This window comes from Chiloscyllium plagiosum, chromosome 2, assembly GCF_004010195.1.
Source record: "Chiloscyllium plagiosum isolate BGI_BamShark_2017 chromosome 2, ASM401019v2, whole genome shotgun sequence".
In the NCBI taxonomy this organism is placed as follows: domain Eukaryota; kingdom Metazoa; phylum Chordata; class Chondrichthyes; order Orectolobiformes; family Hemiscylliidae; genus Chiloscyllium; species Chiloscyllium plagiosum.
This window is the reverse complement of record NC_057711.1, coordinates 66,587,110-66,611,300: the sequence shown is the minus strand read 5'-3', so window position 1 is coordinate 66,611,300 and position 24,191 is coordinate 66,587,110. Positions and strand designations below refer to the sequence as shown.

The 24,191-nt window shown below is 39.5% G+C and overlaps 1 protein-coding gene across 5 annotated transcripts in view; it reads right to left on the bottom strand.

The window, feature by feature from the left end:
- The window catches only part of LOC122560620 (dmX-like protein 1), a 236,632-nt gene that overhangs the window by 117,193 nt on the left and 95,248 nt on the right, over window positions 1-24,191 (bottom strand). For all 5 annotated transcript variants that reach the window (XM_043711479.1, XM_043711440.1, XM_043711459.1 and 2 more), the window contains 6 exons: window positions 22,969-23,090; window positions 22,330-22,419; window positions 18,624-18,747; window positions 12,094-12,213; window positions 9,969-10,178; window positions 3,399-5,117 (listed from right to left, as the gene is read on the bottom strand). In XM_043711479.1, the coding sequence (XP_043567414.1) occupies window positions 3,399-5,117; window positions 9,969-10,178; window positions 12,094-12,213; window positions 18,624-18,747; window positions 22,330-22,419; window positions 22,969-23,090 (2,385 nt within the window). The remainder of the gene's footprint in view (window positions 1-3,398; window positions 5,118-9,968; window positions 10,179-12,093; window positions 12,214-18,623; window positions 18,748-22,329; window positions 22,420-22,968; window positions 23,091-24,191) is intronic.

Sequence of the window (24,191 nt, the reverse complement as noted above, 5' to 3'; positions counted from 1 at the left end):
GAAGAACTCTCTGCGTCTCCTTGTGATTCTCTACATTTCCTCCATGACACTATGAGCTAGTGAGGGTAGGAATAGGAGGATAGAGAAGATGAACGCATGATTAAGGAGCTGGTACAGGGAGAAGGGTTCACCTTTTTGGATCATTGGACTCTCTTCTGGGGTAGAAGTGACCTGTACAAGAAGGACGAATTGCACCTGAATTGGAAGGGGACTAATATACTGGCAAGGAGATTTGCTAGAGCTGTTCAGGAGAATTTAAAATAGTAAGGTGGGGGATTGGGACCCAGGGAGTCAGTGAGGAAGATCAGTCTGTGACTGGTACAGCTGGAAAAAGGGAGAAAGACAAACAGTTAGGGCAGGCAGGAACTAAGCAGAGAACGAGGTAGGTGTTATAAGGTAAACTGCATTTACTTCAATGCAAGAAGCCTAACAGGGAAGGCGGATGAACTCAAGGCATGGTTAGGAATATGGGACTATGCTATCATAGTAATTTCAGAGATATAGCTTAGGGATAAACAAGACTGACAGTTTAATATTCCAGGATACAACTGCTGGAGGAAGGATAGAAGGGGGATGGGGGGGCAAGAGAGGAGGGGGAGTGGCGTTTTTGATAAGGGATAGCATTACAGCTGTATTGAGGGAGGATATTCCCAGAAACACATCCAGGGAAGTTATTTGGATGGAACTGAGAAATAAGAAAGGGATGATCACCTTATTAGGATTGTATTATAGAGCCCCTAATAGTCAGAGGGAAATTGAGAAATAAATTTGTAAGGAGATTTCAGTTATCTGTAAGAATAATAGGGTGGTTATAGTAGGGGATTTTAACTTTCCAAACATCGACTGGGGCTGCCATCATGTTAATTACAGGTTTAGATGGAGAGGAATTTGTTAAGTGCGTACAAGAAAATTTTTTGATTCAATATGTGGATGGACCTACTAGAGAAGGTGCAAAACTTGACCGACTCTTGGGAAATAAGGCAAGGCAGGTGACGGAGGTGTCAGTGGGGGAGCACTTTGGGGCTAGTGACCATAATTCTATTAGCTATAAATGGTGACGGAAAAGGATAGACCAGATCTAAAAGTTGAATTTCTAAATTGGAGGAAGGCAAGTTTTGATGGTAATAGTGTTAAGGAGAATCCAAAGGGATTTTATAAGTACATCAAGGACAAAAGGTTAACTAGGGAGAGAATAGGGCCCCTCAAAGATCAGTAAGGCTGCCAACGTGTGGAGCCACAGGAGATGGGGAAGGTACTAAACGAGTATTTTGCATCAGTGTTCACTGTGGAGAAGGACATGGAAGATGCACAATGTGGGGAAATGGATGGTGACATCTTGAAAAATGTCCATATTACAGAAGTGGTGGTGCTGGATGCCTTGAAATACCTAAAAGTGGATAAATCTCCAAGGCCTGATCAGAGGTATCCTTTAATTCTGAGGAAAGCGAGGCAAGTGATTGCTAGGTCCCTTGCTGAAATATGCGGATCAACAATTGTCACAGGTGAGGTGCCGGAAGATTGGAGATTGGCTAATGTGCTGCCACTATTTAAGACAGGTGGTAACAAAAAGCCAGGGAACTATAGACCGGTGAGCCTGATACTGGTGGTAGGCAACTTGTTGGGGGGAATCTTGAGGGACGGCATTTACATGTGTTTGGAAAGGCAAGGTCTGATTCGGGATAGTCAGCATGGGGTTTGTACGTTGGAGTGGTAGATGTCACCTATATGTACTTCAGTAAGGCGTTCAACAAAGTTCTTCATGGGAGGCTGGTTAGCAAGGTTAGATCTTAAGGAATACAGGGAGAACTAGCCATTTGGATACAGAACTAGCTCAAAAGGTAGAAGACAAAGGGCTGTGGTGGAGGGTTGCTTTTCAGACTGGACGCCTGTGACCAGTGGTGTGCCACAAGGATCGGTGCTGGATCCACTATTTTTTGTCATTTATATAAAGATTTCGATGTGAGCATAGGAAATATAGTTAGTAAGTTTGCACATGACACCAAAATTGGAGGTGTAGTGGACAGCGAAGAAGGTACAATGAGAGTACAATGGGATCTTGATTAGATGGGCCAAAAGATAAATGTGAGGTGCAAGGTCCTGGGGTTGCTAAACAAAGAGACCTTGAAGTGCAGGTTCGTAGTTCCTTGAAAGTGGAGTTGCAGTAGATAGGATGGTGTTGGGTATGCTTTTCTTTCTTGATCAGAGCATTGAGTACAGGAGTTGGGAAGTCATGTTCTGTACAGCTGCAACATGGTTTTGGAATTTTGGAATACTACACACAAATCTGGTCTCCTTCCTATTAGAAGGATACTGTGAAACTTGAAAAGGTTCAGAAAAGATTTTACAAGGATGTTGCCAGGTTTCAGCTATAGAAGAGGCTAAATGGGCTGAAGCTGTTTTCCCTGAAATGTCAGAGGCTAAGGGGTGACCTTATAGAGGTTTATAAAATCATGAGGTACATTGATAGGTTAAGTAGACAAGGTCTTTTCCCTAGGGTGTGGGAGTCCAGAACTAGAGAGCACAGGTTTAGGGTGAAAGGAAAGATATAAAAGGGACCTAAGGGGCAACATTTTCATGCAGAAGGTAATGCGTGTATGGAATGAGCTGCCAGAGGAAGTGGAGGAGGCTGGGGCAATTACAACATTTAAAAGGCATCTGGATGGATATATGAATAGGAAGGGTTTAGAGGGATATGGGCCAAGTGCTGGCAAATGGGACTGGATTAATTTAGGAAATCGGGTCATCATGAACGAGTTGGACTGAAGGGTCTGTTTCCATGCTGTACATCTATATGACTAATAGATAGATGCTCAAAATTTTTCGCATGACAACAGGAAAAATGTGGCTCAGTCTGCACTACAAATGCTAATATATCACAAAAACATAGCATATTCACCTATCTGCTTGCCTCAAGCACACATCACAATAGGAGAAAGTACAGGTAGATGATCCTTAATCCAAAATCATCAGGACAAGCTATTTTTCAGAATTGTTTGAATTTCAGAATAAGTGGCAGTTTGATGGTGAAGTTTTTAAAAATCTTACTGGAGGAGCAGACTTACTAAGTAAAACAGGCCTTGAGAGAGAATCAAGGCCTGCCGGTGCTGGGCCACGCCCCCCCAACGTCACATCAGAATGACACGCTTCGAATGGGTGTCACCTTGGGTTAACTGCACGCCAAACAACCTTGTTAATGAGAAAAAAACTTCACAAAACAACCTTAGACTTTGGAGCTTTTCAGATTTCAGATAAAGGATTGTCTACTTGTACATGCACATTTCCAATGTGTCAAAAATAATGTATCGAAATAATTTACACTGACATTTACATATTATTGGTACAGTTGTTCATAAAAACGTTCAAATTAAATTTAAGACTCTCAATAAAGTGCAATTTACCTTGGGTTCTCTCTCTGCTCTCTCCTATGTCAGTGCTGATAGTTGCCACTGTATCTGCCAATGCCATTAAAAACATTTGCTCCATACTGGTAAGACCAGGCAGACTGGAATGCAGCAAATGACTAGAAAGTACCCGAGCATGCTCAGGGCCAAAGTAGGTAAGACTGTACTGGGAAAGGTCAATAACCTTCTGCTCAATGTCATCATCAACACTGAAGCCATCAGGTAAATCTGTACCAAGGTTGGACATTGCAAATAATTCATCATAATTGTTTACTGTTGATTGTTGTCTGCAATTTTTCTTGTTGATATTAGGTCGTTTGCTTGGTTTTTCAAAAGTGGTATGAGAAATATCTTCATCAGCAGCTAAAAGTGCACACAGAGGAAGAGGGGGGATTGAGTCTATTTCTGTATAGTCGGGATTTTCACTTTTATTTGTCATTAAGGGATCTCTTGCCGTGCTGCCACTTGCACTAATTGTCAGAGATCTGAGTCGTCGTTCATGGCTAGTTTCAGCATCGTTTACAGTGATTACTTCTCCTGCTATACATTTGACTAAATGAGATAGGATAGCTTTGGACCGTCTGATTTTACCCAAGTCCATTAACTCCAAGAGCTGTAAAGGATGGTACTGAGGCAGAGTGGGAGACAAATCATGAGATGCTTCAAAAAGGCCAGAGTCCTCCATTTCAACATTCCACTGAAATGGAATTTTTTTACCACCAAATTTCTGAGCAAGCCCAGTCATTGATCTCGTCAGGTTTTTTTTGAATAGGTAAGGATTGGAACCATTCACATTGCCATATTTTGCCAGACTAACTACTGAAGGAGTACTACCATTTTCAACTTCAGTTATCACTGGATCTAATTTATCATGTGGTTGCCACTGTGAATAAACATGCATTTCACAATCCATTCCCACCACGAGGATACCATCACGCACCCAAGAAAGTGAAACTGGCAATGACAATGATCCATCCACTGAGGAAACCAAATCCACACTTCTTAGAAGCACCCACCTCGACTGAGACACTTCTTTGGCATTATCCCACAAAGACAAAGAGAAAACTGCTGGTGCTTCTTTCTTGGCTTGATTTTGTATCATTCCAGAAACCTGTCCATACATTAGAAGTTTAGATCCAATTCCTATCGTTAAGATATGAGATCCATCTTCCTTTGAAACCCAATCTAAGTGAACCAAAGGTTTTGCTTCAAAAGTCATTTGATGATCAGTCAGATGAGATTCCTGCTTATTGTAAACCACTAAGTTACTATCAATGCTGATTCTTGGATCCAAAATGGCACCTGACAGACTCAAGTCATCCAGATGGATTGTCTGTTCAAGAATCCATTGCGAGCCTCCTGTTGATTCACATTCAAATATACACACATGCATGGTGAAGTGTTTACTGGAATGTTCATTAATTTGTTTTGACTGTTTGTAAGCCACAGCAAGCCGGCTTGTATAAGAACAGCTTACATCCACTGGTCTTCCTGGTACACTAACAGCGCTGCTGTTCACAAGTCCTCCTTCAATCAGTAAAGGCCATTCTTCCCAACAATAGGAAAATTTACTCTCCAAACTATCCCCAGCTGCAGAAGATGCTGAATGAGCTGACACTTGACATCGCCAGAATCGGACTTTTCCATCTGAGCAAGACGTTGCCAGAAGATATGGTGCAAGGCAAGCTGGATGTACTGAAGAAGAACTCAGATGCCCTGCAATAAAAAAGAAAGGCTCATGGAAATAATAAAGATAAAGATAATGAGAAAAAAAGTGAATAACTTCCCATATTCAAAATCATATCAGAACTCCACTTTACCATAGAGTGAGATGTTTATATTTCAGTTAAAATTACTTTCACGATGAAAATTTTTACAACTGCAAGTCAAATGTTTTCACCTTAAGGCAATCAGCTAAGTTAAAAGCGAGCAGGGATGCTGAAGACCTTTAGTAACACTACACTTAATGCACCATGGGTGCAATGTTGAGAACACTGGACAGCCAAACCTCAAATATAATGCTAAGTCTGCGACGAAATAGTTTCTCTCAAATATCTGTTTAACCGATTTTAAACGTAGCTGATAAAGATTGGCATGCATTGCGGAATGAGCACAGCCAGCAGCAGTATTTCACCACTTTGCAACGCCAGTCGCTTTCATCATTCAACGAGATTATGGCTGATCCTCAACTTCACTCAACATACCCAGAATCCTCAATACCCATTTATATCTCCGGATATTAAAAAAAGTTTCAGGTTTAAAATTATTGACTTAGCTAGCATCAATTACCATTTTTACAAGAGTACCAAACTTCTAACAAGTATGCAAGTACTTCCGAACTTCACTTACATGGCTCTAATTTTTATACTTATTAACTAGGCCTGAATTCCTTAGCAGCATAACAACTTCTCTGAATGAACCGTATCTAGTCTCCAAATATGTTAACAACTCAAAAATTAGGGTTCTAAATCCTGGAATTACATGATTTTCCCCACAATTTAATCCTTGGATTTCAGGTTTCATTCTGGTAAACGTCATTGCACTCCCACCAAAGTTTAATGCATCCTACTTAATTTATGTTCAGAAATCTGCCTGAAATACATCACATGCAATCTAAACAAGGCATGATTTCCACCTCCCTTGCATTCCAGACTTCTGGATATAAAGGCCAGCATTCCATAAGCCACTAATACTTTGTGCACCAGCTTCTAGCATTTTGATATTGTTATGAAGTTGAAGGTGTGTACTGTACCTTTAAGAGAGAGTGAATGCTGTTCTGCAGAGCTTACAAAAATAGTCTCAGAGGATACTGGAAAACTGAAAATATGTAACATTTGGCTGTGAAATAGATATCCAAGTTGGTTGCTGTTTTGAAAACAATTCTAATTTAACCAGTTTAAATTATGCCTCAGGATACTTAAACCCAATTGAGTTTGAGTTATTTTTTGCCAACAGTGAACCAATGAGATGACCCGATGTTGGATATAAAAAAGGGAGGCATTTTTAAAAAATCAGACAGAGCAACCGCCATCGAGAACAAAGAAATTAGAAACACTCTCTATCAAAGGTATCTTTTCATATGAAACATCTTCACAGTAAAAAGAAAGACAACAACCCAGGGAGATCTTCAGCCGGAAGACGACAGACACCGAAGACAACAGCTGCTGTATGATTTTTAAATTAAGTTGATGTAATTTTAGTAAATGTTTTATTGGAATAGTATATTGTTATAGAGTTGGAGGCAGATAATAAGCAGTTAAGAGAAAGGGGGGCTCAGAGTTGTGAATAGTTGCTGTTTCATATTAAATTGATTCTAATATTCTTTAAATAGTGGAATTTGGAAGTTCTCTCTCATATTTTAACAGATTACGAGGTGAGGTTTTCTGGGTGTTTAGTTTAATTAACAGAGGGAGTTACTGTCATGTCATAACAATATGGATAAACCTCAAACCTTCTTGCCATTCTCATTCAGTCCTACAAATCTTCTCTCTTTAGATAATAATCCAAATGTCTTTCAAAGATCTTGCTTGAACGTTCTCAGGGGAGAAAATTCCAAACCCTAATCATGCTCCATGTTAAAAAATGTTATCATCACTTCCTTGGTTAGTCATTTGAAGTTGTCAAAGTTTCTTCCTCCCTATTCTATCCCATCAGAAAGTCTTTAAATAGCTATGGCGAGTAACCAAGGCCTCACCAGAGTTTCTCGTGGGACACCATTAGTCATATCATGGCATTGAGAGTACCTGCTCATTATCCCTTCTATGGTCCCTGCCACACCATCAATTTTCTAACTGAGTCAATCATCCACTTTCAAATTTCATCATCAGATTCTTATAATAGAGTTCTTCAAATGCCTTCTGTAAATCCATAACACTAAGTTCTATAAACACTCCCTGTCTTTTGATAACTCTTTCAAGACGCCTAACAGGCTTGTCAGACATAACCTACTTGGGCAAATCCACACTGGTCCTCTGTTAAAGTGGAAATTTTCAACGTGCTTCGTCACCCTCTGCTTAAATTACAGACTCTTGCAACTGCTCAAAGCTAGGCTAACTCATCTGTGGCTCTTTGTTTCTTTCTGTCACCTTTCTTAAACAGTAGGGTGGTATGCACAATTTTTCAAAATGAAAGAATGATTCCTAAATGAGAACGTCAAAACATTTCAGTTAGAATCTCCACACATTTCTTTGAAAATCATTTGGCTCAAATCATCAGACTTCGGGGATTTATTTCTAAGAATTTTATTCAGTATTAGTTCCTTGGGATTTCTGGCATGTTGGGAAACCCCTTCAAGAGAGGCCACCATGCTGGTTCAGATGTCAGATTAGAGCAAGTGTTATCTCTATGCCTGGAAAACACGTTTACACCAACGTTAGAAGGTTGCAATTTTAGGGAAGTGCCCACTGCTTGGGAAATACATTTCGACATGCTTTTTGCTTGCGGTCTATTAATACCTCAATCTTTTGAAATGCACTCAGCAACTTGTGCACCTGCATTTGTGCTGTCAGTGCAAAAACAGGTAACCTAAGTTGATTCGGTCAATATCTATTAGTTGGAAAATATTACAGTCTATTATAAAAGATTGTTAGCGCAGAGCATTTACAAATATGTCCCAATATGAGAGTCAGCATGGCTTCCTGGAGGGGAAATCATATCTGACAAATTTATTACACTGTTTTGAGGTGATAAGGATTACAACATATTTGGATTTCCACGTAGCGTTTTAAAAGGTATCAGCTGTCCAGCTACTTCAGGCGATAGGAGCCCATGATGTTGGAATTAGTATATTCACATGGGTAGACAGATTGGCTGACAACTAAGTCTCCAGAATGCAGGGACTGTCTTATGAGGAGAGGTTGAGATGGTTGCGTCTATACTCATTGGAGCTGAGAAGAATGAAAGGCAGATTTATTAGAACATACAAGATTCTTCAGAGACCTGACGAGACAGATGCACTGAGGTTGTTTCTGCAGAGCCATAATCTGGTGTTGCCCATTTAAGACTGAGGTGATGAGTAATTTCTTCCGAGGATAATGGATCTGCCCTATTTACTGCAGAGGGCAATTGAAGCTGGGTTATTCATAACTGGATCGTTAAGTATATCCAAGGCTGAGACAGACAGATTTTTTTTATCAGTAAGGGAATAAAGGGTTACAGGGAAAGGCAGCAAAGTGGAGTTTAGGATTATCAGAACAGCCATGATCTCACCAAATAGCAGAGCTGACTTGATTGGCTGAATGGCCCACCTCTGCTCCTTTACCTACTAGTCTAATAGCTACTTAGTGTTTTTACATCTGTATTAAATTTCATGACATCAATTTATATAACCTAAACATTTCAATTACACCAGTGAATATACACTTAATTATCTGATAATTTTGGGGCATTGCAAACATTTAAGTTGATCTGTTCCATTGAAATTTAATTTTATTCTTTCTTCAACTCCTTTGCTAGTTCCTGGGAATTGCACAAAGTATTCTCAGAAATGGAAGTCAGTCTTGAGGTTTTCCAGAGGAGTTGCGCTCCAAATACAGATGAAATGCACCACTTAAAAATAGCTACCGTGATCCAACCATGCATATGTAATTGTATTACAGAGATCCATCTGCACACATACAGAAGTTGCACTCCTGACTTATTAGACTGGCAAAAGAGTGCCCTTGATTTTTAAACTATGTAGGTGGAAACCAAAAGAAAACAGATTTAAAAATTCTATTATATCTCTCCTCTGCCACTTCCAGCTTATGTATATTGGGGAGAATAATACTCGTGTCTTGCACAGTTTGTGCAGTGAACAAGTTTATTTTGATTAACATCTTGAGTTCCTGTCTACATTGTAGCTAGACAGAAGCTAATACCAAAATGCAAACTACATCTTAACTGAAATAAAATGCAACAAAGCTTGAAAAAAACATTATTCAGAGGTTCTGCTACAAATGTTCTTCTTTTCACAGGTAAGCTCTCAGTTTTCTGGAGATTTTTAACAAGTACAGGCCATAAATCCAACCTTATTGTGGCTATTATAATTTTTGAAACAATTTAAGTGCTTTACAGTCAACAAGGCACGTTTTACAAGTGTAATCACAGTACAAGTTAGGAGATATGGAATCCAATTTGCACACATAACGGACCAGAAACAGGAATGCAGTACTGTCCAGATCATCTGTTTTTTTAATGTATTTGATAAATATTTGCATTCACATGCATGAGAACTCTCCTCCTCTTTGAAATGCTGTCAAGGAATCTTTTACACACATGACAACAAAAGGCATTTCAGACATTAATAGTACTGCTATAAATCTTCAGCCTTTTATCTTGTTGGTTCAGGTTTAACATCAATGTTTGTTTTTCTTTCATGTAAAATGAAGATATACAAATTTACCTTGAACTCAAACAAATCAATTAAGCATAATACAACATATATTTCTGGTTGCAATAACTTTGCAAATTGACACAACTGAAGCATAGAACTGTTTGCATATAGCTGTACAAATTCTGGCAGTAATAGTTCAAACAGTAAATTTAAACTAATTCACAGTGACTGCATTTTAATCATGAAAGACTAACCTGCAGAGGGAGTAACTCTAGTGATTTCCACTCCTTCTGGAAGAGCTAATTCTTGGCTATAAACTCTTTTTGAGCTCAATGCCAATCGACTGGCGCTTTGCAAATTTGCTTTACAAGCTTGGTATTTTTTGAAGAAAGGAGAATGTAACTTCTCAGAGGCAAAACCATTCTGATCCTCTGGAGATAACAACGGAGTTTCAGTAGCATGATCTAAAAGAAAGTATTTTTATCTATTAGTTAGGCAGCTGGCAGTTTACAGTATTATCGAAGTGCTAGTTATACTGTATCTGCTACCATAACATGAAATACCATGTAACATAAGTGGATATGATAAATGGGATACAGTACATAACAGATCAAAGGTCAAGGAAGAAGTGAAAATTGTCAAGCAGGATTTGTGTCAATCTACTGTTTATGTTTTTGCCACAGCACCTCAACATTCAAAACATTCTGGCCCAGCATCAACTAGTAAACATTGGGAATTCCAATAATGCATTTTCGAATTACATAATAGTTGCACATTTATTTGCACCAGCTTAAAAAGCAAAGTGGTGATGAGGATGCAAGTGGATTTCTCCCCTTAGTACCAATCATCTTTTTCTTTGACCAGAGTACTGGTGCTTGCTCCAATTACCAGTTTTAAGTATTTTTAAAAGTTCTTTCAAGGGATGTGAACATTTATTTCTCATCAGACTGATTTCTGGGATGGCAGGACCAACACAAGAAGAGAGAGAATGGATCAGAACCATATTCACACAAATTTCGAAGAATGAGGTCACAGGTGGATCTCAGAAGCTTACAGAATTCAAACAGGACTAGATAGGGTAAGCCTAAGAACAATGTCCCTGATGACAGAGAAGCCTAGAATCAGGGGTCACAGTCGAAGGATATAGAATAGGCCATTAGGACTGAGATGAGGAGATATTTCTTCAGAGCGTTGAGCCTATAGAGATATTTACCAGAGAAAGCAGTTGAGGACAAAGAAAGGTTTCAAGTAGCAGTTACATATCATTCTCAGGGCTAAGCACATCAAAGGGTATGGGGGGAGGGAGGGAGAGAGAGAGAGAGAGAGAGAGAGAGAGAGAGAGAGAGAGAGAGAGAGAGAGAGAGAGAAAAAACCGGGTAATGGAGAACAGGCAAGGCTCAACGACATACTTGTGTTCCTATTTTCCTGCTCCTATCCGCCAACTGCTCTAGAGAAGTGGTCACTCAGCTCCTTGAATCATTCAAAGTGTGTGTCTTGGCATTTATAGGTCTCCAAGTGCACATTATTGGGGGTGAACCCTATTTTCACCTGAGTTTTTTTTAAATAAGAAAGAGGACTCTTTACTAACATAGGGTAGTGTGATCAAAGGTTCATTCACCTGAAATGTCCAACTACCTGTCTCTTCTGCTTCATGTGCTCAGTAATTAAATCATATTCTGGAAAATAATATATTCTGAACCATTAAAGAAACAAAAGTCTAGAAGGATTTATTAGGTTTGACTGTTCTGAGTTTGTTGTTTAAAGAATGTGATTACAGACAAAAGACACTGTCAACATAATAGTAATGGTATTCATCCAGAAAAACAAATTCACTGGTGAATATAAGATGACAAATTTTCCTTTCTAAGTGACCCACAAAACACAAATTCAAAATGCAAGTTTGATTACTTGTAACTGCTTCATCAACAGACAATTCCTGCAGGTTAACGGAATTAAATTTTACATTTTTGTTTTGAAAATAACCTAATCTTGCTAAATCTCCCATGAAAGGTCCGTGGATAAGTAATTTGAAACAGTCGGAAAACAAAGAGATTACAGTAGTGATATTAAAAGTTAAATGGATACAAAATTAGCACTTCGGTACTGCAACATTGGTAAATTATATCTTTAGGTTGGTGAGGTTTCCTTTGAAGTTTCACAGAAGCTGCTAAATTCATAATTTTTGAAGTAGTGAACAAATCCTTCAATCAATCGAGAATGACCTAAACTTTATCACTCTCACAAAAATTGCTGTTTTGAGGTTACATGATTCTAATACCTTCCTATGGAAATTCAGTTCCGCTTTGGTTCGTTGAACCACACTTGTTAATTCCATTCAGTGCCTAGATTAATGGCAATTTAACTTATTATTGAACTTACCAACAGATATTGAATCGGATTTCAGGTGCATGTGCCACATATGCAATACTGAGCGGTTGTTCTCCTTATGTTCAATGACCACCAAAAAGAATTTTTCTGAAAAGCCATCATGTGGTTCTTCTGTAAATTAATAAACAGTGGTTCAAATAATTTGGATCATTACCTCGAGAACAGTTCGTCAGCAAATGTTAAAGAAACACGAATTATCTTTGGACAGGAGTCCACTCCCATTCATTGTTTAGCAGATCTTTTCATCCATCTCCAACACCCTCTCTCCACCTGGACCTTTGTTTCTAAACTCTTACTCATTCTCAATCTTTTCAAGAAGCACTGTTTGCATGACATCAACCACCTTAATACTTTCTGTTCCTCTCAATCATTCTAACTTACCTCCTTTCAAACTCGGTGCACTTTATTCATTCAGATCGAACGAGATTTTGTCGTCAAACCACATGCCATGGCATTCTGATCTCTATTTTGCAGAGGAAGAGCATCAATTTTTAAACACCACTTCTTTTCCCACCTGGACATGAACCATCACACCAGTGTTTCCAGGACTGTCAGTCAGCTTAGCACCTCTATGTCTTTGGGTACCTGCATGGGGCTTAGTTACACCTCTTTGGGATATGTGGAATTTCCTTGTTTCAGCTGTTCGCAAGTCCCCTCCCAGAACTCATCCTCCAGTGTACTCATGATTAAATGTGCACCACATCCTGTTCATTCAGAAATGGATAGGTTGAACAATTTTACTTTCAACTTCCCAGTGCAACTGACATTTTCCTTCTGAGAGACTTCTTGGTCCTCATTTTCTGGGGCAGACTACCTACTAATACTCATCACAAGCCATCAAATCTGTTACCTTGATGACAGTTCCTCACACATTCCTCCTATAAAGGACTCAATTCTATTTTCCCAGATTCTCACTCTCCAAGTTTCTTCTGATATCACCTTTTGCAAGGTCTTCCTCTTTTATTAAGCAAAGATCTCCACTCCTACCGTTATGGTCGAAAGGAACCACATCCATGAAAGACCCATTTTTGCCAATATACATTCTTCCCGCTACTTCTAGCATGATGCATCACCAAACACATATTTCCTTCCTCTTTTAGCATTCCAAAGGGACCATTTATTTCATGACACCTCTGGTCTGCTTCTTCATCACCCCCAACTGTCAAGTGGTGTATCCAGTGGTGTAACACTTGATTTTTTTTTTTAAATTGTCTTCCCCCTCACTGGTTAAGGCTCCAAACAGTCCTGCCAGTTGAAGCAGTGAACTATTTGTATTACCTTCAATCCAATCAACTCTACCTGCTGCTCACATTGTAGTTTTCTGCCTTTGGTCTCCCAAATTAGACTGGGTTCAATACCTTTGTTCAGTTTACAAGCATAACCTCGATCTTCCCACTGCTTGCCATTGTTATACTCTCATGGTTCTATCCTCAGCCTGCTGCAGGTTTGCATTCAAAGTCCATGCAAGCTCGATGTCTCATTTTCTGATTTGGCATTTTACTGCCTTCCCGACACAACACGGCATTCAACAGCTTCACAGAATGAACTCTATATGCCGTTTTGATATTTGTCCTTCTCCCCTCCACCCGTGCCATATTGTTTCATACTCTTGCTTTCAGTCAAAGATGATCTGTATTCCACCATTAACACATACGTTGGACCAATGTCCTTCTCCAGAACTATTACCACTCCATTTGCCTCTTGTTCTTGACACCTTTAATCTCTAAACTCCCTCAGCCTCTAATCTTTTCCTCAATTTCTCTTTCCTGTTGTTTACTGTTCCTCCTTCCCACCTTCTGTATAGAAACCTATAATTACCATCCTTTTCCTAGCTACCATTAGTTCTGAAGGGTCACTTGACCCCAAACTTTAACTCTGATTTCTCTCCACAGATGCTGTCAGACCTGCTGAGATTTTCCAGCAACGTGTTTTTGTTTGTATTTATATTTAGTATTGTAGTTGTATTCATTAACATGTGGGAATTAATAGGTAGGCCAACATTTATTGCTTATTCTTAATTGCCCTCAAGACGGCAGTAGCGAGCAGCATCCTTGAACTGATTCAGTGCATGCAGTGTAGGTACACGCACTGCACTAACTAAGTGTGCTCCCAAATTTTAATCCAGTAACAGTGAAGAAATTGGAATATGGTTTCAAGTTAGGATGCTATGTGACTTGGAGGAGAACTTGCAAGGTTTGATATGTTCATTTATCTGTTGAGGAGAAAGTGAGGTCTGCAGACGCTGGAGATCAAAGCTGAAACTTTATTGCTGGAACAGCACAGCAGGTCAGGCAGCATCTAGGGAACAGAAGATTCGACGTTTCGGGCACATGCCCTTCTTCAGGAATGAGCAGAGAGTGTTCAGCAGGAGAAGATAAAAGGTAGGGAGGAGGGACTTGGAGGAGGGGCGTTGGAAATGTGATAGGTGGAAAGAGGTCAAGGTGAAGGTGATAGGTCGGAGTAGGGTGGAGGCGGAGAGGTCAAGAAGAAGACTGCAGCCCTTGGAAAGAAAGTTCAACATTCTATTTTCTTTCACTATTACCCGCTGAACTTGAATGCTAACTTTTTGTGAATCATGCAAATGACTCTCAAATCCCTATGTGCTGTAGCTTTCTGCTGTCTTTCTCCATTTAAATAATATTCAGTTCCTCTATTTGTCCTGCCAAAATACATAATTTCATATTTTCCCACATTATTATTACATCTGGCAAATTTTTGCCCACTCAATTGACTCATCTCTATCCCTTTGTGAACTCTTTGTGTCATCTTCACCACTTGTCCTTCCAACTATTTTTGTATCATCTACAAACACTGTGATATTGCATTCACTTCCCTCATCCAAGTCATTCCTACATAAGGGTTCAGCACAGATTTACAAGGATGTCGCCAAGGTTGGAGGGTTTGAGCATTTGGGAGAGGCTGAATAATCTGGGGCTATTTTCCCTGGAGCATTGGAAGCTGAGGGATGACCTTCGAGAGGTTTATAAAATCATGAGGAGCCTGGATAGAGTGAATAGCCGAGATCTTTTCCCCAGGATAGGGGAGTCCAAAACTAGAGGGCATAGGTTTAAGGTGAGAGGGGAAACATTTAAAAGGGACCTAAGAGGCAACATTTTCACACAGAAGGTGTGCGTGTGTGGAATGAGCTACCAAAGGAAGTGGTGGAGGCTAATATAATTACAACGTTTATAAAGCATCTGGATTGGCACATGAATAGGAAGTGTTTAGAGTGATATGGGCCAAATGCTGGCAAATGGGACTAGATCAATTTAGGATATCTGGACAATACGGACAAGTTGAATTGCAGGGTCTGTTTCCTTGCTGTTCATTTCTGTGAATCCAAGACGCACTTTCTTAGATGAGGTGAATAAAACTATTCAAGTTATTCTAGGTGTTATCTCTATAATAAATAATTGCAGCTCTAGCACTAATCCCAGTGGCACTCTACTCACTCCAGGTTGCCTCCTTGAAATTTCCTAACAACACCCCAACCCCCTGATCCTGACACTCTGTCCGCCTTCCTGACCTGCAGTCTTCTTCTTGACCTCTCCGCCTCCACCCTACTCCGACCTATCACCCTCACCTTGACCTCTTTCCACCTATCACATTTCCAACGCCCCTCCTCCAAGTCCCTCCTCCCTACCTTTTATCTTCTCCTGTTGAACACTCTCTGCTCATTCCTGAAGAAGGGCATGTGCCCGAAACGTCGAATCATTTATCTGTTGCCCTTGTTCACCTAGTTGGTGGAGGCTACAACTTTGAAAGGTGCTGTTGAAGCATCATTAGTGAGTTATTGCAATAAGTAATTTACATGAAACGCTACGTCACTAATGGATGGAACAAATGTTGAAGGTGTGGATGCAATGCCAATCCACTGAGCTGCTTAGAGTGCTTGAAATGCCAAATTGAATTTTAAAATGGGACTATGTTGATAAGTGACTATTGTTTGAATCACTACCTTTTCTCAGAGATTTCCAGTTATATTTATTGTAAAATTAGGTAACAGAAACAGAAATAAAGTCAATGTTTCAAACCAAGAACTGAAAGATCATGGAGCTGACATGTTAACTCTTCTCTCTCCATAGGTGCTGCCTGGCCTATTCAGGATTTTCAGCATTTTGTTTTTATTCCAAATATTGCAGATTCTGGACACTGGATTTGTAAAATCTATTATAATTTCAAAAAGAGGTTTACATTGTGGCAATTTAAAAAAAAACCAAACACCTTAGCAAATTTCAAAGACATCTTGAGGCATGTCAGGGTCAATGTCATTACTAACAACACTTAAGCAAATGAGTATGGGATAAGAAAAAAGCTAGCTTAAGTAATATTCAAATAGAAAAGCAGCTAATTTATTTATCAAACAACTTTTAGAGTCACAAAGCTCCAAAGAGATTTCAAAAGGGTAGCTCCAACTATGTGGACTGGGTGGTAAAATAGTAGATGAGATTAAGTGCGAAGTGATGCAGTCTACACTCAAGAATGTGCAAAGACAACAAAACTAAAAGACAATTCTGAAGGAGGTGCAAGAGCTACTGATACACAAATTAAAGGTGGCAGGCAAAGATGAGAAAGCAGTTTACAAATATGGGATCCTAGACTTTGTAAAAGTGACAAAGAGTATAAAAGCAAAGTTAGGTGATCCTTTCATGAAACATGAGATCAACTCCGAAGAGTACTGTGTTTATGTCAGGGCAGCACACACTAAGGAGAATATGAAGACATTTGAGACAGTGCAGAAAATAGTTACGAAAATGATTTGAGGGCTGAGACACCACAGTTACAAGGATAACCTTGTGTTGTGTGATTTTTAACTTTGTCTTCCCAGTCCAATACTGGCACCTCCACATCAAGGATAATTTGGTTAAGCCTGGGCTGTTTAATTTGGGAAAGTGATAGTTGAGATGAGATTTAACACAGATTTTCGAAATCCTGGTTGGAGCAGCTAGGGAGCAACTGTTCCCAGTGATGAGTCAAAAGTCAGAGGAATACTTAAGTTCATTTGTAAAACAAGAAATGACACAAGGAGAAACTTCTGCTATCCAGGGCGTAGTTATGATCTGCTGAGTGGTGGAAGTCATTTCAAGAGCTACTTTGAAAAGTTCACAAGATAATTACTTTGGTAGAAAATAAATTGCAGAGTTGTGAGGACAAGATTGGGGAGTGGGACTAGCTGAACTGTTCTTGCAGAGCCATGACAAAGTAAATGGCTGTTCATACCGCATCCATTATATGACTTTGGTAAGAACATGGGAAACATAACACATTTTTGTTTTTTTCATTAGTTTCTGTTGACCGAAAGCAAATTCTGTGCATTTGGTAATTTTAAACAAACACTGTATACTGAAAACACTCAACATACTGAGTCAGCAGCCATAAAGACAGAAAAAAAAAGAGTTAACGTTTCAGGTCAATAACCTTCCTCTAGTACCAGAAAAGTATTACGGATGTATCTGCTTTCAAGCAAGTAGAAAGACAGGAAAGGCTATGTTGAAACTTGAGATTTATTTTGCTGCACAGATTGTGCCTGAGCTGCGGACTTGCTTAAGCATTATTTGCCTTTTCTCCAGGTTTGCTTCAAGTTGCCTTGAAGGTTTTATAACCGAATGATCAGATCAAACAACACGGAAGAATTTTCAGCAAAGCAGTGTTTGGTCACATCAGAACTTGGAGGTGACTGCACATACACGCTCAGATGGCAAAGTGTACATTGTTATGTCATGTACAAAAGTCCACACTCCACACTGTGCATGCGCACATAAAAGGCACAGGTCTTGTAAATGGGAATCAAATTGGACCAGAGGGGTCACAATGGACAGGCTGCATTGAGGTGGTGGTGGGGGCACGGCAAATAGAGCGACAGAGAATATGCAAGTGTGTTGGAGGAGGTAAAGAGAGGAATGACTGGGTCCATGACTTGGGGAACAGGATGGAAGAAAAAGAAGAAATGATTGGTTTCATTTTGTTGGGGGAAGCCCAAGAGGGAATGATGAGGGTCATGGTTTTTGGCTAGGGGTGAGCATAGGAAGTATGTTAGACTGATCTCCTCCCTGGCCTGAACTTGCTTTTCAACTTAAAATGTTAACTGCTTTGTCCATAGATGCAGCTGGAGCCAAAACTGATAAATGTTTATTGGAAACAAAAATAAACCTAATTTGCAAAAGTAACAAAAAAACAAAATAAAAACATCACTGAAGAAAAAAATAAAATACAGCAAAGCACCAAAATATTAGCAATTATTGTATTTAACACTTCTATAGGTGAAATGGTTGCTATCAAACAGTAACCTTGGAAACTTGTATTTTAACATAATAGAAGTAACGCAACATCGATAGTATTATGCTATAAACAGTCAAAAGTAGTGCAGAGACAGTGCACGTTAAATTACATTTTCATAGAATTGCTACTGCGATTAAAGAACAAAATACAAGAAATATCACTATTCCACTGTCAAAAATAATTTTGGTTAATAAAGCATTGTTATCATTTTGAAAAGCGGATTTGCATTGAAGAATTTATACCTGCTTCCTGTTGTGGGCTGGTTTCATTAGAAGTCTGTCCTTGCTTTTGCTGCATTTTCTTGGGTTGATTAACTAATATAAAATCCTCCTTAAAGACGTGAAGTAACTGAGTCTCTTTCCCATACTAAAACAAAGCCAATGACCAAGTAAGTAAATAACAATATGACATTGATTTATTTTGTAACAGTTTCATAACCTTGGGATGTCAAAGTATTTTATAGGCAATGAAGTCAGTTTCAAGTGCAGTCTCTTCTTATGAAGTACAGTGAATGTGCATACAAGGGCCTTCCAACTTACATGTGATATGGGTCAGGTTATCTGGATTCAGGGATATTAGTTTACTGATAAATATTGAGCAGAATACTAGGAGAACTGCCTGTTCTACTGTGGAGAGTACAACCAAATCATCTCAGGGCTTTCCAATATGGCAAGAGGACACTTGGTTTAACAACTCATTTGAAACGTTGCATAATAGTAGCGATCTAAAGTTTGGCCGACATTTTGAATGTCTGGTGAAAAGATTGAACCTTCTGACTTGGGCGTGATGGCTACCACAGGGTCAAGGCTGAACCTAGGAAGTTTATCATATCATATTCAAATTCATATCTGTTGCTTTGACACTTAACAAAACCCAGTATTTTAGCTTAAAAACTGATGGAATATGTTCTTGACTCTACTGACCAGTATTATTAAGAATCTCTTCCATCTGTTTTGACGTCACTGCCTTCTGACTACACAAACATGTACTCCCCTGGCATCAAACAAACTATTCTTGTTTCTCAAGCTGCAAGCTCTAAAAAAAAAACTTAAAGATAGGTGTATGCTATTTTTGTATTTTTCTCTAATATGTGCATGCAGTATCCACTATGCAAATGAAGTTTTAAGATAACTTTTCAAAAGCTAGGAGGTCATTATGATGGACTGTCTTAGCGTAAAGTTGACAAGCATTTCTGTGACAGCTGATCAGTAGAGCTTATCTGATCCTGGAACAAACGGCATTACAGTGAAGTATGGGCGGTATCCATTTACTGAACTAAAAGGAGATGGGAATATCAAACTGGCACCAGTTATTGTCACATTTCTCTTTATTCAAGAATGACATTTGCTCAAAGTATGAGTCCATGGAACCGAACAGGCCAAAACTGACAGATTTATGTACAAGTAGGGCAGGATATCCCATGAAGCAGTGGACCCAGAGTGCAGGGTTTACTTTGTCATTTTCTCTGCCATCAGTCTATCATGTAATTGAAACTCTGGAACTCAAAGGAGCAACGATGTTTGATGGACGATTAATGGCTAGCCTCAACAGTTGGTAATTATACTTGCTCCAATTATCAATAACAATGCCTTCCTACTTCAAGAGGAGCTTGACCATGAACTGTTGCTTGGTCCTTCCCCAGACACTGTCCACTGCATTGAGAGAACAAGACCTAGAAAAGACAACAGTTTCTGGATAGCTGAATGATATGATAAATTAATCCCTTTATTTGTATGTGAGAAGTTAAGAAAAAAAATTGATAGCTGCCCAAATTACCATATCCATTTCTGTGCTTATCAATTAAGTTCAGAATGGGGTATGTTACCATGTTAAACCACAAGTTGTGATTCAACTCTTTGCACTCTTGCCTGAAATACTAGAATATAACCAATTCCAGGAACAAAAGTATACACCTCAGTTGACATCCCAGTGTAGCAAGAACAGAATGCAACACTGCTGGAGATATTCTATTTTGAATGTGTTACTTCAATGAGGCCTCTGCCCTATCTGGTGGATGCAAAAGATCAGATGGCAACATTTCGTAGAACAAGGAACTTTCCCTTAGTATTTGACCACTATTTATCCCTTATCTTATGAAGCATAATCTCTGGTAATTCTCAGAGTGATTTTTCTCAAACAAGAAAACACCATTGTCCCAATTGCTTGTTGCAGTTCCCGCATTACAACAGCGACTACATTTCAAAGGTTCATTGGCTGCAAAACACTTTGGGATAGGACGTGGTTGTGCCCTTCTGTCACATACACAGAAACCTGCCTTTGCACAATTATCACAGCAATACAAGTGCAAAACACTAGAAGTCGTGAAAAAATGGACGAAAGCTGTCCAGGTTCACAGTCAACAAGATGTGAACAATAGTCGGGTCTGGGCTGACAAGTGACAATCATACCACACCTATGCTGGGCAATAACCATGTCTAGCAACACAGTACTGACCATCTCCTCTTGACATTCAATGGCATTACCACTGCTAAACTTCCCTGCTTGCAACATTCTATGACTCAACATTGAGCCGAAACTCATCTGGGTCAGCCTTTGTAGATACAAGAACAGGTGGGAGTTGAGAAAATCTGCGATGAGTATCCTCAATACCTGTCCACCACCTACAAGGCGCAAGTCAAAAAGTGTGGTGTTGGAAAGGCTCTGCCAGTCAGGCAGCATCCAAGGTTCAGGAGAGTCGATGTTTCAAGCATATTCACAAACGTACGAATGCATGAAACAGGAGAATAAGAAGGACATTAAACCCAACGATCCTGCTCCACCATTCAATATGGTTCACATCATTTTATTTCAAATTCCATATTACCATCCACCACCATAACTCCTGATTCCTTTTTGTAAAAACAATCTACCACTGTCTTAAAAATAGTCAAAGACCTTGTTTACACTGCCATCTCAGTTCCAGAGTCGCACAGCCCTGATAAATTCTCTTCATAAGCTCATCACGACATTCCTGATGAAGAGCTTATGCTTGAAATGTCAACTCTCCTGCTCCTCGGATGCTGTCTGACCAGCTGTGCTTTTCCAGCACCATACCTTTTGACCGTGATCTCCAACATCTGTAGTCCTCACTTTCTCCTATCTACAAGGCATAAGTCACGAATGGGATGGAATACTATTCACTAGTCTGGAGCCATCAATTCCAATAACAATCAAGAAGCTTAACTAGGCAAAGGACTACATTTGATTGGCAACAGTCACCTTAAACACTCATTTCTTTCATCACCAATGCACAGTAGCAGCAGCACGTACCATTTAAGATGCACTCCGATAAATCATCTAGACTTCTTTAAAGGCACCTTCCTAACCTGTGACCTCTGCTGCCCAGAAGAACAAAGGTGATAATTGGATGAGAACATTATAACCTGCAAGGGCCCCTCCAAGCAACACAACTTCCTGGCTTAGAGCCACGTTACTGTTCTCATATGCTGCTGTGTCAAAATCTTGAGTTAATGGGACTCCATACCTAACAGAACTGCAGGTGACTCTACATTACATGGACAGCAGTTCTCGGCACTGGCTCACCACCAACTTAGATTAGATTACTTTACAGTGTGGAAACAGGTCCTTCGGCCCAAGTCCACACCAACCCTCCAAAGCGCAACCCACCCAGACCCATTCCCCTACATTTACCCCTTCACCCAACACTACAGGCAACTTTAGCATGGCCAATTCACCTAACCTGCACATTTTTGGACCCAGAGCACCCGGAGGAAACCCACGCAGACACGGGGAGAATGTGCAAACTCCACACAAAGTTGCCCGAGGTGGGAATTGAACCCGGGTCTCTGGCGCTGTGAGGTAGCAGTGCTAACTGCTGTGCCACTGTGCACCCCATAAACTTATCAAAGGTAATTTGGTATAGGTAATGCATGTTGTCACGGTTAGCAACCATCTAATGAAAGAATTTTGTTAAAAAAAGCTACTTACAAGCTCAGTGATTGCATCCAATTCTATTATGCAGCCTGGTCTTGCTGTTGACTGCTGGCTTACAATATTGAATACCTCTCCAACAAATTTCTGTGACAACATATGAAAAACAGGAAAATTACTGTTCAAAATATTGCCTTTTGACAATTTCAAATGAAACCGCTGTTTAAAGCAAAAAATGTCCATAAATATGGTGACATACAACGTTGCACCAGTTATCAAAAATCCCTGTAGGTACAAATCTATTACGTACAAATCTCTACCATGTAGAAGGGAAAAGAAATTGCTATTAACAAATATCAGAATTTTCTTGTTTATCCTCCCTCAAAAAATGAATTGTTGATGAACATGTTCACAAAATATACTCTTAAGATCAAATAAAAAAAGTGTATTCAATTCCTTCAAGAATTGCTGAGCAAGTTGAGTTCAAGCTCAGCATCTTTCTGCAAAGTATGTTGGTAGGTAGAATGGCAAAAATCACCAACATCTACTGCATGCCATGAAAATTGAACATGCTAAAATACACACAAAATGTAGCAAAATATGCCCAGAAACTGTATGTACTGAAAAAGTTACTTCAGGAGAAATTAATATTTGTAATACTCAAAGAGCATTGAGCACACGGAAACTTTTACTTACAGCGATTTCTGGATTGGAAAGCTCACTTAAAAGCTTTTTGGCATCAATAACAGCTTGATATAATCTCAAATAATGACCATCACTTGCCACAAAGCAAGCACTAGGAGAATTGCAATATGCACCTGAAAATAATAACAAATTTCAGTCAGATGCCATGAAGCATCCACAAATTTACTGAGTGGAATAGGTGACTGCACCAAAGAGTAAAATCTTTGTAAGAAGAGAAAAGCATTGTAGCAGCGCACTTGAATAGGTTCAAGGTAATCAGGCAGACCCAACATGGTTTTGTCACAGGGAAGTCATGTTTAAACTAATTTATTGGAGTTGTTTGAAAAAGTAACTTGAGCTGTGAATAAAGGGAAACCAGTGGAGGTATTGTATTGGAATTTCAGAAACCATGTAAGTTGCCACATCAAAAAATATTGCTGAAATCAACAAGTTATCATGTGGGGGTTAATATTGGCATGCATATAAAATTAGCTGCCCATCAGGAAGCACAGAGTGCAATAAATGGGTCTTTTTCAAGCTGGCAGGATGTCAAGTGATGTGCTTCAGCTGTTGATGCAGGGGCCTCAACTCTTTACACTTTACATAAATAATTCGGATAAAGGGACCAAAAGTTTGGTAAGTAGATTTGCTGATGATGCAAAGGTAGGTAGGAAAACAAGTTGTGAAGAGGATATAAACTTACAAAGGGATATAGCTAGATTGTGGGGAGGGGGGTGGGCAAAGATCTGGCAAATGGAGTATAACCTGGGAAAATGTAAAGTTGCCCATTTTGGAAGTGATTAAAAAAGCATATTATCTAATTGGTGAGAGGCTGCAGAACACAAATACAGCAAGATCTGGGTGTCCTAGAGCATGAATTGCAGAACATTTACATGCAAGTACAGCAACTAATCAGGAAATGTTCCCTTGTTCAAAAAGGGGAGTAGGGATAACCCTAGTAACTATAGGCCGGTGAGTCTCACTTCTGTTGTGGGCAAAGTCTTAGAGAGAATTGTAAGGGATAGGATTTATGCACATCTGGATAGGAATAATGTGATCAAGGATAGTCAGCATGGTTTTGTGAAGGGCAGGTCGTGCCTCACAAACCTTATTGAATTCTTTGAAAAGGTGACGAAGGAGGTTGATGAGGGGAAAGCGGTAGATGTGGTATATATGGATTTTAGTAAGGCATTTGATAAGGTTCCCCATGGTAGGCTACTGCAAAAAATACGGAG